The 16,177-nt window shown below is 45.1% G+C and overlaps 1 protein-coding gene across 9 annotated transcripts in view; it reads right to left on the bottom strand.

The window, feature by feature from the left end:
* The window catches only part of LOC118320143 (histone deacetylase 4-like), a 51,221-nt gene that overhangs the window by 24,157 nt on the left and 10,887 nt on the right, over window positions 1-16,177 (bottom strand). For 5 of the 9 annotated variants that reach the window (XM_035650881.2, XM_035651302.2, XM_035650891.2 and 2 more), the window contains 3 exons: window positions 13,238-13,306; window positions 4,380-4,708; window positions 454-604 (listed from right to left, as the gene is read on the bottom strand). In XM_035650881.2, the coding sequence (XP_035506774.1) occupies window positions 454-604; window positions 4,380-4,708; window positions 13,238-13,306 (549 nt within the window). Of the gene's footprint in view, window positions 1-453; window positions 605-4,379; window positions 4,709-8,353; window positions 8,720-10,477; window positions 10,499-13,237; window positions 13,682-16,177 lie in introns of those variants that run through there. The other 4 variants (XM_035651135.2, XM_047333324.1, XM_035651384.2 and 1 more) reach the window with 4 other exon arrangements.

Raw genomic sequence — 16,177 nt, 5'->3', positions numbered from 1 at the left:
GAACTGTTGAGAGACATCCAGCAGGCAGTGGTAATAACTCGGCTTAGCCGCTCGCCAAGGCCACCGGCTAATACGGCTTGCTTACCACAGTAAATACACAGGTTCTCCAAGTAAAATGGAAATACATGCAAACACACACACACACACACAGATGCAACACACTCTGAATTCTGACCTCAACGGTCGTTTCCAACCTTGGAGCGTTTTGAATGGAGAGTTCTTGCTAAGAGGTTCCGACTCCTGGCAGATGCTACCAAGCAAACTGACCTTCAAGACTAAAAGTGTTTGTCTATCAAAGTGTTGGGGTGTGGGGTCCAACATGTACAGCGTGAAACCTCACAATCTGATCCAGGTATTGGCCTGCGTTGCAATTTTAAAATCTTGTTGACATTCCGTTAAGAAATTAAGTTTCAAACAACAGTTATCCGACATCCCCGTCCTGCTGCTACTTACTCTCTTGCCCCCTCTCCTTGTTCTTGAGCTGCAGCAGTTTCTGCTCCCTCTGCTGCTTCTCCAGCTCCTGCTCCAGACGGTGGTTCTCCATTTTCCTCTGGTGCTCCAGCAGTTCCTGCTGGTGCTTCAGTGCCAGGAGTTCCTGCTGCTGCTGTGGAGAAAACATAGCGAAGAGAAAACATAGTGAATCACGTCAGCGGACTAAACTCGCCGAACGGTGGTGTTACCCTCTCCAATGCCTGTAGCCTCACTTTTGTTCAGAGAGACGCACACGCGCGTGTGTGTATGTGTGTGTGTGTGTGTGTGTGTGTGTGTGTGTGTGTGGAAGATGTTTGCTTCATAAATGCTTACTGTTCTTGACATTGCTGGGTGCAAATTAAAAAATTTCAAACCACGTATCTCAGGAGCCACTTCTTCAGCCCTCTTAGTTTGGAACATCTTGTTTTTCTGTTCCACATACTATCAATTCATTACCTTCTCTGTCTTCGAACACCAATTAATATTCCACTCATGGTGTGCTTGAGTCACCGTCAGGAATAATTAAGTCAGACAGGTGTTTGAAGCCAGAAAAAAAAAAACTTGGGCTATAACCTTAAGCTCTTAAATAAATACAAGCAATTTAACTGGGGGCTGAGGCTTGCGCAAGACACATAATCCAATCGACTCACTTGCTCATCACTCCAGTGAAGAGAGGGAAGAACATCTGCTAAATGCTTTCAACATTAAAGCCAGTCTTCCTCAGGCCTTTACGCAACACAAACACACATGGCTGTTTGTCGATTTGTCCTATAACCAAAAAGGTCAATAGTAAAAGCCCCAAAATGTGCTCACAAAACACATTTCGGTGCCGCTGAAGTGTCCTTGAACGAGACCCAGGAGTCACTGTGGATAAGAGCATCAATTAAATGCTACAAATTCACAGTGAAACATGCTTTCACCTCCTCCGAATCAAGGGTCCCGATTACTCGTCTTTGTCTGTAATATACAATAAATAGGCAAGCTGTCTGTGCTTGCGTTCAGCCAGCCACATAATGGCCCCTCTCCGACATGCCAAGGAATCAACCCTCTGCCCCCCCTTCCACTAATCATCACACAAGCAATGGCAATATTTGATCGGCTACCATAACTGCATGTAACTGCATGCAATCAACTGCTGATTGCGTTTAATAAACGCCGTAAACAGACACTCAGTAGCTGGGACATGCTCTTGTGTTTACTGTAAGGGCGAATCAAATGCTCGAGACAAGTCTGTGAATAAATTGGTGGCTGAAGGTGAGATGAAGGTGATGCGAGGCTTGTGAGGGGAGCACATCGGCTGCATGGTTGGCCCGCTTCCAGCTTCAAGCCTCAGTCCTTTTTTTTTTTCTCTCTGCCTTTCAAACAAGGTTGGGGATCGGGGATCGGGGATTGAGTGGGTGTGAAGGTTCAAAGTAACATCCCCACCCACATACAAACACACACACAACCAAAACCTGTGTGGCTCAATAGATCAGAGCTCTACACACACAAACTTTCCCTTTTGACTAATAATCCCAAGAGCTTCAGGATATCTCACACCTTAAAAAAAGAGATGTGTGCGCTTGTAGCTATTTGAATGTGTACGTCGTGTGCTGCAGTTGTGTGTGTGAGTGTGTGTGTGTGTGTGTGTGTGTGTGTGTGTGTGTGTGTGTGTGTGTGTGTGTGTATGAGTCACTGGCCTCCACCTCAGTGGTCCTGCAGCCCAAACACAGGCCAGACTGGCCCTCAGACAGCATCGCTCATCCCTTTGCATCATAAACGGACCCAACAGCGGGGACTCAGCCATCTCAACCAAGAGAAAACGCACCAAAGAGCGAGCCCACAGGTACTGTTTACCTGCATGAGCGCACATGCAACGTCCAATGCAATGGGACTGACATCTGCAAATATTTACTGTACAGGTTTATGATTTGTTACAAATGAAGGAGGGAAGGAAGGAAGGAAGATAAGAAAGCAAAAAGACAAAAGGACACAAGGACACAAGGGAGATAGAACAAAAGGAACAAAGATTAAAAGACAGGAATGAGGGGAGAGAGAAGTCATTTAAGAAAGAAGGAAAGAAAGAAAGAAAGAAAGAAAGAACAATGATAGGAAAACATGAGAATGTCAGAAGATGGGGAGACAGGAGAGCAAGCAGACAGGAAAAGAAGGAAAGAGAGACTGAAAGGAGGAAGGAAGAGGAAGAAAAGAAAGGATGATAGACTGGAGATAGGGAGAAAGCAAAGGAAGTAAGACAGGACAGAAGGACATAAGGAAGGAAGGAAGAAAGAAAGATCGATAGGAAGGGGTTAATAAAGAAAAAAGGACAAAAATAAGAAAGATGACAGGAGGACAGTAAAGATAGAAGAGAGGAAATTGAAAAGATAGAGAGAGAGAGAGAGACATGAGGGAGGAGAATAAATGGTAGAAAAAAAATTCTGAGAAGAATGTATTCCTGCAATGTGCAATCTAATTTCTTCACCCCTCAATCCATTTTTTTTAAAAACATTTTATTATTTTAAGTCCTAGAAATAAAAAAAAGTAATTCAATTGATTTTGCATGTTTTACAATTCATGTTAGAGTGGAATATCTTTGTATGACAAGGAGCCCGCCGGTGCTCTTGAAGGCCCTGGTGTATTAAAGCCTGATCTACAGTGCTGATCTACATTCACTTTTAATTTTCAGGTCACTACAATATGGGCATGTGATCTGCAGCCTGATCTCTTATACAGTATGTAATGTACTGCTTGATGTACTGCTTTTTTATTTGTTTTCTGGAAAGCAAATACTTTTCTGCAGCGAATCCATCTTTCTGCTTCTTAGCAAACTGAGTTCTATTGGACGCTCATATTTGAAAGTAAGGCTACAACGGGACCGGTGCATGAGGGTTTCGGTTATGCAACACACCACCACTGCTACAAAAGTCTGTCTTCCACACTTCTAAACACATCCTTATATTGCTTTCATCAATCGGTGAAGGACACAGAGCCAAAGGTCCTCCTTGTTCTCGGCTCCCTACACATCTACAAAGCGATTTGAAGCTGACGGGGCTTCTCTCCGCTGCCGAGCTCCGTCTGCTAATGAAAAAATCCTGCGGTCGACTAAATTAAGACCCGTCTCCGCTTTGAATAGGTTCGGGAGACCAACCCTGATTTGATTTTGGACTGTTGTCTCTTCGAGGTCTTAAATAAAACTGTGCCCCTGCTCTTTTCCACAGCTCTGACTGAACTTGTTTATGAATGCGTAACTGGCTGCTGCTGCTGTTCCTATTGATTATGCTAGGAAAGTAAGTTTGATGGTAAAATATCTTTGAGGAAGCTGCAAATCCAAAAGAATAACTTCAGTATAATGTGAACCCCACTGAAAAAAGTAAACTTTTTTTCAAGTTTGAAGAATAATTGTTTGAAAAAAAACAACACCCAAATTAGGGGTATACATGCAAATGTGTTTCCCCGGAATCGTATGCTGCATCTTGTTCAAACAGAAGCTTCGAGAGCAGCTATTCCTCCGCCGGCCATCGGGTTGGCAGATTCAAAAATATTTGGGAGAAAAAACAGATTATGTGAGCTGTGTGATTTAGAGGTGGAGACTGAGGCACATTCTCTTCTGTACTGTACAAAACATGATGATTTAAGAGTAAAAAAAAAAAAACATTCCACAAAATGTGCTCGTCAAAAGCCTGACATAGTGTACAGATGATCAAAAAAGGGAATTTAGTTTTTAATCTTCATGTTTCAAGTTTGCTAACTGTTTCTCAAAAGCCTGAAAGAAGGAGAAGTAAGTATTTACTTTGAATCCTCCAGTATTATGCAGGTAATTGTTTTGTAAGTGATTAAAGAATTTTGTTGAAGAAAGGAAAATCCGAATTTCTGGTATCTTGAAAAGCTCAGTGACCTTTCCTGACCTTTCAAAATTTTCAGTGATCTACCTTAATGTGTTCCTGGAGCTGGACCTCATGCTGGCGGGACAGCTGCTCGTGCTGCCGCTGGAACTCGGCGATGAGGATCTGCCGCTGGATCTGCTGCTTCTGCTTCAGGGTCAGCAGCTCCTGCTGCAGCTGCTGCTCGCGAACCGAGGCGCCCGCCACGCCGCCGGCCTGGCCCGTGCCACAGAGGGAGCCGGGCGACTGCTGGCCAGACGGGGAGAGCGAGGACACCTTCTGCTGCTGCTGATGCTGCTGATGCTGATGGTCCACGCGCAGGTCCATGGGGATGGCGGCTGGTGGAAGACGCAGGGGCAGCGCCGAGTTGATGTCCACTGGAGACAGGAGAAGAGACAGTTGTTATCGCACAGGACAGCTTACGTTTCATCTTGTTAGTGTAAATGGTTGGATCCTGGTGGGTGTCACGTCTACTAAACTACAATGAATTTATTCTCGGGTTTGACAGATGTCACAGTGGGAAAAAAAACCCTGAGAATTTCAATACGCAGCTTCATAAAATACTCAAGGGCAGTAGACACAGACAGATAATCATAACAGGCTAACCTTTTTTCTTTTTATTGAAGAGAAGAAAGTCTCTTCCTCCAGCTTCTCAATTAGCTCCTGTCTTATTTTTAAAAGCGAGGGAAATACAGCACAGAGCTTTCTTTATTGAGTGATGATAATGTTTTTCAAGTGCAAAATTTCAGTCAGGCGGAAGGCCCCCCAAAAAATCCCTGTTGCATGTCCCTGTGCATCACATTGATCCCACAAGGCACAAGGTTGGTGTTTGCATAGTTCAAGTTCACAGTGAAACTGCAAAGGGGAGAGACGTTGTGCAGTTGAAAGGGATTAAATCATAAGATCCTGAAAATTTTAATCCAAATGTGTGTACAGTACCTCCTCGTGATACCTTAATAGAATAGTAGAATAACTTAAAAATTGCAGCGATATCTTGTTTCGAAAGTGAGTTCAAGCCTTTTCATTTCCTACAACTAAATTGTATTCAGGGAAAGCTGCACAGGTCTAGATACACTATAGCATATGTGTATAACATAAAACACATAATTTATTGTCACACATTATATTGGTAAATTATTAAAACTGCTGTGCCCAAATAAAAAGTCTAAATCGTTAATATCTGTCAAAAGTAATCTGTATTTGTTGATACTCAAAAGGGTTTTGAGCGCCTCAAGTCTGAAATCATACTCATGACCCTGACATCTGACCTCCCTTTTAAAGAGAAGATGACAGCTTCAAATCCCTTTTTTTTTTTTTTTACAACAAAAAACCAAACCCCTGCTGTATCCACACTACCGATCTCGATGTCGCAGTTACACACGAAGGCCGGTGACATCTGACAAAGATTGCATTGACCCGGCGAGGTGCAGACCTTGAGCCCGGGCCAGCCACCCACAAATCTCTGCACAGGAAGCCTCCCAATCACACAGCTTCCTCCCCATTAAATCCGAATAAATAGGAGCTGATTGGCCGATTATTTACCTACATGTTTGTACAGCACGCGGCAAGAGCCAGAGATACTTGCCTGGAACTTTGTGTTAATAAAGAGGCAAACACCCCGCCACTGGAACACTTAATGGCAGCGCTACTGAGCCACAAACACACACAGAGATACACTAGTGCAGCGACTTACACAAGGAAATACATTGCAAGTATTATACAGAGGCAATTTTTCACTTTTCACCAGATAAGACAAATTATTTGCCTAAAATGCAAGAGAATTCTCAAGATTATTTTTAATTCAAGCCTCGAACAACATCACATCAAGTGTGAAAACACTTTTAAAAACACTCCGATGATCGTTGAATACACTAACATCATTGTATTTATAAGTGTCAGTTTTCACTAATTATAAGTATCAGCCTGGTAGAAATTAAAGCAACTGTTATACAACCCCCCTATCCCCTGATATGTTTACAGTACATGTCACTAACCCTGTTTGTGTTTTCTATCTCTCCTAGTGTATCTCTGACCCCAGAGCTGCAGGACCCAAACCCGTAATTATTATTGTTGTTATTATTATTATTAATATTAATATCATCACTAATAATAACAACAACATAATTGTATTTTTTAATTATAAGTATCAGTCTCGTAGAGATTAAAGCGACGGTTGTACAACTGTCCTCTCTCTCTCTTCTCTCCTACTGTCTCTCCTCCCACCTTCTTTCTGCCCACTTCTCCTCTCTTCCCCATTTCTCTCCTCACCCCAACAGGTCGAGACAGATGACGGCCCACAACTGAATCTGGTTCTGTCAGAGATTTCTTCCTGTAAAAAGGGAGTTTTTTCTCTCCACCGTCACCAAGTGCTTTGCTCATTGTGGGATTTGTTGGGTTTTCCCTGTAATATTGTAATTTTGACCTGACTATGTAAAGTGCCTTGATACAATGTATGTTGTGATATGGCGCTATACAAATAAATTTGAATTGAATTGAATTGAAACGGCTACTCAGGCCCACGATGACAAAATGATTTGAGGGTTTGTGTGACAGGCAATAAAACAGATCTCTTCCTAGAAGCATTATGATTGGAAGATTGCTGATATTCTTTTCTTTTTTTTTCATTTTCGCTCCAATTTTTGAGATGGGAACTAAGTATCCCGCATTTGTCAGATCCCAACAGAGGCACACTCTCTCTTCACATTTCATCCATGATGCATCATTCTCTGAGACATACTCGTTTTGAACAATAAAAGCCGTAAAACATCCGTACAAGATCCTTGAAATTTATCTGCAGACATAAGCTTGGAAAGAGCCTTCACTCTTCTTCTGAACATCTCTGAGCAGACTAACAGCAGCCGTTATCAAAGCCATATGGTGTTATTAAAATCTCCACTTTGTCATGTGTGTTTTTCATGCACCAGGTGAATCGCACCCCCTGCGGCTCTTGCCCTCCATGTTATATCGGAGAATGGAGCAACAACATGCAACAGGTCCTCAAGGACTCATGTGTGGTGTGACAACAAAATATGAGTCAGGAGTCGCAACAGTTGTAATGTGCTTACAACCCAGTTCAAAGGGAAAATTTATTTCAACCAGCAGGACATGAGGTTTGACATCCCCACCGTCATAAGAGGCCTTCTTTCATTCCCCCTCTTTCATATCAGTGTCCCTTTTTCTTCTGCTTCCAATTTCCTCTCTGCGAGAGAGGAGCAACAGTTGAGTTGCCATTTCCGAATCTGCCCAACAAGGCACTCGATATTCAATTAAATGCAGCCATGCCCTCTGTTTTTTTGGCCAATCTTTGACCCTCGCTCATTTTGGAAGCGGCATCGGTGACAGTTTGGCAGCTGATGAGACGAGAATGGGAGAATGAGAGAGAGAGAGGAGGTGGGGGCTCATTAGGGAAACGATCGTGAATCGTTGTGTTGTGAAGATGTTTCATCCTCATCTAGGCATCATCACAAAATAATCAAAACTTTGGGTTTACAGTGCCATTTTGTCTTTTTGAAGTTGTCACAAATTTTACCTGGATCTGTGAGGAAGTCACTTCACAGTTTGATATCCTGACTGTTAAGGAGCTGCAGGCTGACAGCTTACTTTTGCACATTTTCTTATGTAATATCAGTTATTTCCCATGGCAGGTATGAGAAGAGGAAAGACAGACGGGACAGTAGACGTGACTGAGAACTGCGCTTGTCAAAGCGTTGCGGCTCCAATTTTGGCTAATTAAAATCCATAAAACACACACACACACACACACACACACACACACTGAAACGCGGTGCACACACACACGCTCCTCGGACAAAATGTTCCTCTGCGGATATTGAGTCCCTGACACAACACAAACAGCTTCGCACACTTATTGATGGCGACGCACGCAAATGCACAATCACAGCCCGTACCGTACACAGCATCTCGCTCACACCGGCAGCGCCGATTGTTCACCAAACACACACATAAACAGAGGGAGATACAGACAGAGAAAAGAGAGAGATGTAATTTGGCGCCGTCATTACCCATCAGTGCTCTCCACCTCTTCTTCTTCCTCTTTACAGCAGCCTATCACTGCAGCTCCTCCTCCTCCTCCCTGGGTCCTTCAGTCTGTTATAGGCAATGACAGCACGCGCTCCCTCTCATCTGACTTCTCTTCTTGCCCTTCACCTCCACCACTTTTGGCTCTTCGTTCATCCTCTCTCCTGTTTTAACCTGATGGGCGTCTCTTTCTCTCTCTCTCTCTCTCTCTACTCCTTTCTCTCTCCTCCCATCGTCCCTCGTTTGCCTACTGGTGACATCACACAGCAGTCTCAGGCATGCAGCCTGTTTATTCTGCAGCCCTCTGCTGTTCCAGGAACCAACGTCACACACGCACGCATGCACACACACACACACACACACACACACACACACACACACACTCGCTCTGTCTGTCTCTCTCTCTCTCTCTCTCTCTCTCTCTCTCTTCTTACCCTCTCTGCTCCTTTGCCCACTCGACCTGCTTTCCTTGCTTCTAAGGCCAAGGAAAACCCTTCACGCCGGTTTGTAGTGCTTTGAATGTCTCTGCCCCCCCCCCCCCCGTCCCCCGTCCCACCGCCCTCCTCTACTTACAGTATAACCCTCTCTCTCTCTCTCTCTCTCTCTCCTGCAGTTTAATACTGTGGGCTCAAATTCCTGGCCTGGAATTTGCCAGCATTTCCCAAACGAAATGAAAACCACAAAATGGGTTTCAGGTGAAGCAGAGTAAGGACCCCGCTGGGAGGCTCCCCAGATATTCAAATCCCGGAGGATCATAATAAAATCAGGCATTTGCATTGGGATAATTATTATTTTTGTTGTTGTTTGTTTTTAAGCACAATTATGTCTCGACTGTCACTTCTCAATATTCTGTGACATTTTCTTGTTAAACACTTCAGGAGAATAATAAAGAGATGAATCGATGACAGCCCTACAACAAGTCAGGCTCAAAGGAATCCATTACAGTTGGACCACAGATGATTGCAACACAAAACTCACAGAAGCATGCATGGCGCTGCACAGTCAGGTTATAATGTGGCCGAGGCAAAGCCCATCAGTCTGACTCGGCTGCCACTCGACCAAGATAAACTCTGATATCGACACATCTTTGTGTACAAGCGGTGACGTCAAACACAAACCTACGTTTACTGATGTGCGACGGATAGATGACGGTATGGGGGCAGTCGGCTGGAACCAAAACAAAGACCAACATGCCATCTCAGGGGCGAGGAGTCCAGAAGTCTAACACAACTGACAGCGTTACCTGCATCAACTGGAGTTTGACAGGAGGAGCTTCTCAGGGCCTGGTCCAAAACACAAACTTTCGGAGAAAAAAAGGAAAAGAGACAGGGAGCCTGAATCCTCACTCTTCTGTTCCTATTCTCTTCTTTCCTTTGAGCATTTAAAAGTTTCCTCCAGTTTGAAATGGATTTTTTTTAAGCATGAGCAGGAATCTCCATGGCAGCATTTTAATCCGTGATTTTAACAAAGGTGTCTCTCCATGAGTGTCCTTTGACCACACTACGACAGGTTACTCCACTGTTTTCTATTTTCTACCGTTCAGCTCCACCTCCGAACCTCCCTTCACCAGCTTCCCTTTCGGCAGGTTCTCTTTTCCCTCCATCCTCCCTTCTTACTTATCCTTATCCTCCGACCCTTCTCCTCTCAGTAGCTCCCTCCCATCTTTCTTCCCTCCATCTCGCCGCAACAAATCACAATCTGTTTACAACCCCTCGGGCACACTCCACAACTCTTCTGGATCCAATTGCAGATCTATTTATACCAGACAATGCAGAGGGCTGGCGTCTCTGATTTGAGACTCGGTTTTGCCGAGTGTATATCCCACGGTCTGACTGCCTGAGCTCCACACTCGTTAGGCTTAATAGATCTCATACTGAGCCAAGCAGAGCTGTTTAGTGCGGCCTTCATAAAATGTGGCCCAGGTCCTTTTTCTTTTAAACCATGCAAAGAGATAACAAAGAACAGGAGATATTCTGCAAAGGGCTTTCACGGTGAATTTAGCAGCAGGGCGAGATGAGAGGCAACAAGTAGCACATCTGTTGACGTCCGGAAAAAAGCTGCGGTCGACTGATTGGTCTCTGTGGGTAGATGGGTGAACAGCAGCCTACCTTACTTTCTCCCACTGACTCTCTCAGCTGCTCTGAATTTCCTCCATGAAAGCTCAAATTTACTCTCAGAGATGATAAGAGCTTTCCTTGGTTATAAGCTCGCAGCAAAGAGTGACTGATGGCACCGTGACCTCTTTTTTTTTTTAAAAAGAGCTAGACGGGATAAGGAAAGGAACAGGGAGGGCGTGACGGTGGGACGTGTCAAGGTGCAGAGAGTCTTGTTCTGCCAAAAGCAAGCCCTCACTTGTCGTGGTCTCAATGATGTCATACAACGGTCTGCAGCATCGCAGCTGAGGAGGAAGGAGATGGGCGACTGTGAGGCGGAGACATAACATGTGAGCCATGGAGGGGGGACGTGTGAACCTGGACTAGTCTCGGACGTCAAACCGCACTGCCTGGGTTGAGCCTGGTGTAAAAGACAGTCAACACTTTGATGCCCAATCAGATCCAATAACACAAATAAGGAGTCCTTTTTGCAATATCTTTCAGGGAATTTTTTGTAGACAAAAGAAAAAAATATCTTTTGAAGAAATAAAATAGTGAAAAATGGCCACTAAAGGTGGCGCCATCAAACTTCTTGTTTTTTGTTGGAAAGCAGTCCCAAAGCAAAAATATTCATATTCAATATAACTGTCACAATTAAGGCGATTAGTAATTGACAACCATTTTGACAATCGATTTAAGTCGTTGTTCTGAAATCAATTTCAAAATTCTCTGATTTTCAGCTTCTTAAATGTGAATATTTTCTGGTTTCGTTGCTCCTCTTTGAGAATTAACTGAATATCTTTCAATATTTATCTAATATTCTTTAGTCTGATATGGTTTCAGGGCTCCACGGTGGTGTAGTGGTTAGCACCTTCGCCTCACAGCAAGAAGGTTCTGGGTTCGAATCCCGGTTCAACCAGGGCCTTTCTGTGTGGAGTTTGCATGTTCTCCCCGTGTATGCGTGGGTTCTCTCCAGGTTCTCCGGCTTCCTCCCACAGTCCAAAGACATGCAGAATGGGGTTAGGTTCATTGGAGACTCTAAATTGACCGTAGGTGTGAATGTGAGAGTGAATGGTTGTCCGTCTCTGTGTGTGGCCCTGTGATAGGCTGGCAACCTGTCCAGGGTGTACCTAATAGAAGCTTTGACAAACTTAACAAATGAATGGTTAAAAACATAACAAGGCATCCAAACAGCATAGTCATATAAAACAACCAGCGCTAACTACTCAGGAGTTTACTTGAGTTACTTGAGTCATGGAGCTCGACCTGCAGGTGCAACAACCACTGCTTTGCAGGTATCTGCTTTAATGCATTAAATCACGGTAAGTTGTGAACAACATAACAATGTTGGGGAAAATATGCCAGCACAGGGAGGCAAAAGAGTGCAAGAGCTATCCTATAAATGTTCTGAGACAGGTGCACTCTCCTCAACCCGCCGGCAGCAGATCCAAACGGTGCGGGTCACACACGCTAACCAGCATGGACGCCCCGGCAGCTCCGTATCCAAGACAACAGATTTCGAGAATATCTGATGAAGTGAATTTCAATATTTCATCAGCCTCGCCAGAGGCACGTAGGAAATAACCCCAACAACAACAAGAGAGGACATGTGAAGCCGGGGAAGTTTCGGGACAAGAGAGAGAGAGAGAGATAGAGAGATGCTCTGGGTAAAAGATAAAACCTAGCTGATTTTTTAAAAATTGGAGTGCTAAAACTTTCCAACAGGCTGTCTGCGCTAACAGATACCGGAGGGTTTCACAGCAGCAACCTGCTTACCGCTGCTTGGTGAAATCCTATAAATCTACAGAGCAGCATGGGCAGTAAATTATGAATCACCCTTTTACTAGTTTCATATTTTTTTAAGGCGGAAATCCAAATTGTCATTGTAGTCTGAAATGAAATGCACAGAAGAGTTTAAGCATCCCCATTGTGGAATTAGATAATGCATTTTGCAAATATTACTTCAGACTCAGTTCTCCGTCAGATTACCTCATCTCAATCTGTACCCCCCTTTTTTTAATTTCACTGCTTTATCTCTTCTCCTTCCTCTTCCTCACACCGATGATTTGTAGCTTCACTTCCACTGGAGCTAGAGGAAGCTTTTGTAAATACAGCACAAACAATAGTGTATTGTCCTAAAAAGGAGACAGAATACTTGTAAAAGTATTTTCGGTCAACGAGAGGTAGCTCAAAAAAAAAAAAGGGGGTAACTGTGTCAGAAACTTCACCGAGACGCACGGTTGCTTGTTTTGCGGTATGTTTTTGGAAGCTTCGCCTCCTGAGACAATCCAACAACAGCTTCATACTAGCTTAAAAAAAACAGAGCGTCCTCATTCAATGTGCTCGATTTCCATTCAACAAAATGGCACTGTGAGATATGTGCAATAAATAGAATGTACAGGAGTAAGCGTGGACTCTTGAACTGTCAATTACATAAGCGGTTTGTGTTTGTGAGTTTCAGATCCTGCTTACAAGGCAACGTTGTTTGAAAGTGAAGCCACTTCAAACACAACCGAATAATAATTGGCCTGAAACAATCAGGCCGGGCGGACACATCCGAGGGAGAACACCTATGCATGCAAAGTCACACAGGACGCTGTTAATAGTGAAAGCACGTAGGTGTAAAAACACACACACACACACACACACACACACACACACACACACACACAGGATTTGCTTTAAAGGAGCTCACACACACACACACACACACACATACACACACACACACTAACATGCACAAACAAACAAACACACACACACATACAGACCAACCTGTTGGGATGTGGTTGAGCGCCGATGTCTTCAAAACCTCCAGCGGCTGCTCCTTTCCCAGAATCCCGTCTGTGGGAGAGAGAGAACACTCCGCTTCAAATATGGTCCGCAACATTGAGACAAGTGTTCCAACCACAGATCTGCCAATCAGGCGGCGAAGACCACAGTCCAAAGGAGCAGGGCTTCAGGTCATCTGCACAGCGGCGACCACATGCCGCGGCGCTGCTACCGCCACCTGAGCAACTGCCTGATCCATGACCAGAGGAGGAGGGAGCTGCGAATTTGCAGAGATGCTTGGCTGCTGCAGAGGCGCTCTCTAAAATAAGCTTGAAATCTGAGGGATGCCAAGGGGAGCAGCCTCCATCAGCTTGTGCTTGCGCCCGTGTGTGAGTTCAGTGTGCAGGAGGAGGGATGTTAGGGCTCGACTGACACTGCCTGTGCCCAGCATAGCAAATGTGGCTGGCAGCAGCGGCAGAGAGGGATGAGGGGGTTGGTGGTGGTGAGGGGGGGGTGTAGCGGAGAGGAGGGAGGGAGTGAGGTAAAAATAGCTCACCCTTTTGTGTATAGCAGCACATGCGGAGCACGCACACACATGCAGAATCACAGACACACAGCTGTTGTTGCACTCCTCGTGTGTGTGTGTGTGTGTGCATTAATGCATTAATGTATGTCCGTTGGTGTGTGTGTGTGTGCGCGCGTGCGTGCACAAATGTGTAGGCTGTAATTATAGTGGCAACATGAAAAGGCTTTTGTAGCTGCTGAGCCCTGGGAAGACATGGCTATAAAAAGCAGAGCGACAGAAAGGGGTGGTAGAGGAGGAGGAGGAGGAGGAGGAGGACGAAGAGGACATATCGGAGGAGAGGGGGAGGACAGAGGTGAGGGGAGAGAGGAGGAGGAGGAGCAGTGGAGAGATGGAGGAGAAACAATGAAGCGGCGCAAAAAGGGAGAAAATAAGATAAGAGAGGACGGAATCGACATGGATCGCAACTACACACAAATCTGACTGTGACTACTGACACACACATTCTTTATACATGTATGTATTTTTAGTAATAATAAGCACCTGAGCCGTGTATATATTCTGAGCACAAGCCTCAAAAAACATCTAAGGCGCACAAACATGCAATTATTCCTTTGGATGAGAGATGAAAACCCATGTAAAATCCCTTAGGAGGAATAAAAGGGAAGAAAACAGGAGGGGCATCTCACTGTGCATGATCTATTTCTGGAATTCACTCTGGATCAGACTAGTGTGCACACACACACGCACACACACATGCACACAAACACACACACACACACACACTTAATTAGCCATGAAGCTGGAGGATACTTCACGCGCTGATTGTGTGTGCATTCGTCTTGCACTACCGTGCATGAATTGCTGCAACCCTGATGCATCAGCCTCTGCAAGGACTTGGGTGTGGACTCGAACATCACGTTTGGTCTTGTTCAAACAAATCTCAAAACACACATGGGTTTATTTTCCTAAAATCCTCCCACCAGTGGCTGCCAGATATTGCTGCCTGGCATGCTATGATTAAAAAAAAAAAAAAAAAAACTCAGAACAGGTGCCAATTCAAATTCAAATTCAGATTCAAATCCAAAACTTTTGCCACATGGGGTCAAATCTGCAAACTCGCACAGTGGCAGACTCTGTAAAAGGCGAGGAAATATCGCAGGAGAGGTGGTCATGACGCCGCCCACGCCCACACCTCCCCAAAACAAACAGATCCACACCAAAGATAGTTGATATCTCTTGATGAGCCTATTCAAATGACACACACGCTGCTGGATTTTGCAATGGAAATGAGGCGTTATCTCCGTGCGATCACACCTGTTTCTTCTGGAGTAATTCTACACCTGTCTTTGCACAAAATGCAGGTAGCAGCTTTACATCTCCCACTTAAGTGTTGGGGAATTCAGGGGGTCGGACATCTTTGTCTGTTGCTGGTTAGGCAAAGTGCTTCAGCCTGGAGTCCAAACCGCACGGTTGATACCTGAGACCCGGAGGGACCAAAGGTGTTAACGACACACACACACACACACACACACACACACACACACACACACACACACACACACACACACAGAGAAGGAGAGCCGGACAAACAGCGAGGGAGGGTGTAGTAATCAAGCAACAAACCACAATCACAACTAACACACACTTGCAGAGGAGAAGTGCTCTATACCTTGGCAACAGGGTCCATCAATCTTGAATGTAGCCTAGTTACCCAGCAGCCCCCACTTTCCTCCCTCCCTCCTACTCTATCTCTCTCTCTTTCTTTCCATCCTCCTCTCTCCTCGGTCCCACTGGGCAAGCATCGGGAGACAGGGAGCTATAAATATCTTGGCTAGCCTCGGGCGGAGAGTCAGTCAACTCGAGCTAACGCAGCTACCGCTCGTCAGAAAAAAAAACATGCATGTTGTGATCGGCGCTGCGAATGGGGAAGGACGCAGGGGTGAATGAGCAAACCAAATGGTGGCGGTTAACTCTGACAGCTGCATTAGCTAAATGTAGTTTAGTGACAGCGTGGAGGGACGAACGGGCTTGACCTCGGACCGCATACTGAATGCTGACAGAGGCCTTTGTTATGTGGGAGAATGAGAATGAGCCATCTGTCTGTGGCGTTTTCAAAGAGGGGACAGCGACAAAGAAAGAGAAGAAGGATGCTCCAGCCTCATTACATTCAGGGCACTTCCGTTCCGGCTGCTCCGTCCCGGGTGACTCCAGTGAGCAAGGTGATCCAGACAGGAACAATATGATTAATCAAACACGCCTCTCCTTGAAGAGCCTTTTCCTCTGGGTCGCAAATTTGTTTCCCAGAGGGCACCAGCTGACGTCATGGTGACTGATAACGGAGAATGGGTGATCCCTGTGTGAGCCGCCACCAGTTTGCGTCCCAGTGAACTGTCGCAAACAACCATCTTAACCCTCAT

This window comes from Scophthalmus maximus, chromosome 1 (assembly GCF_022379125.1).
Source record: "Scophthalmus maximus strain ysfricsl-2021 chromosome 1, ASM2237912v1, whole genome shotgun sequence".
Lineage (NCBI taxonomy): Eukaryota > Metazoa > Chordata > Actinopteri > Pleuronectiformes > Scophthalmidae > Scophthalmus > Scophthalmus maximus.
The sequence above is the reverse complement of the archived record's forward strand: the minus strand, read 5'-3'. Positions and strand labels throughout refer to the sequence as shown.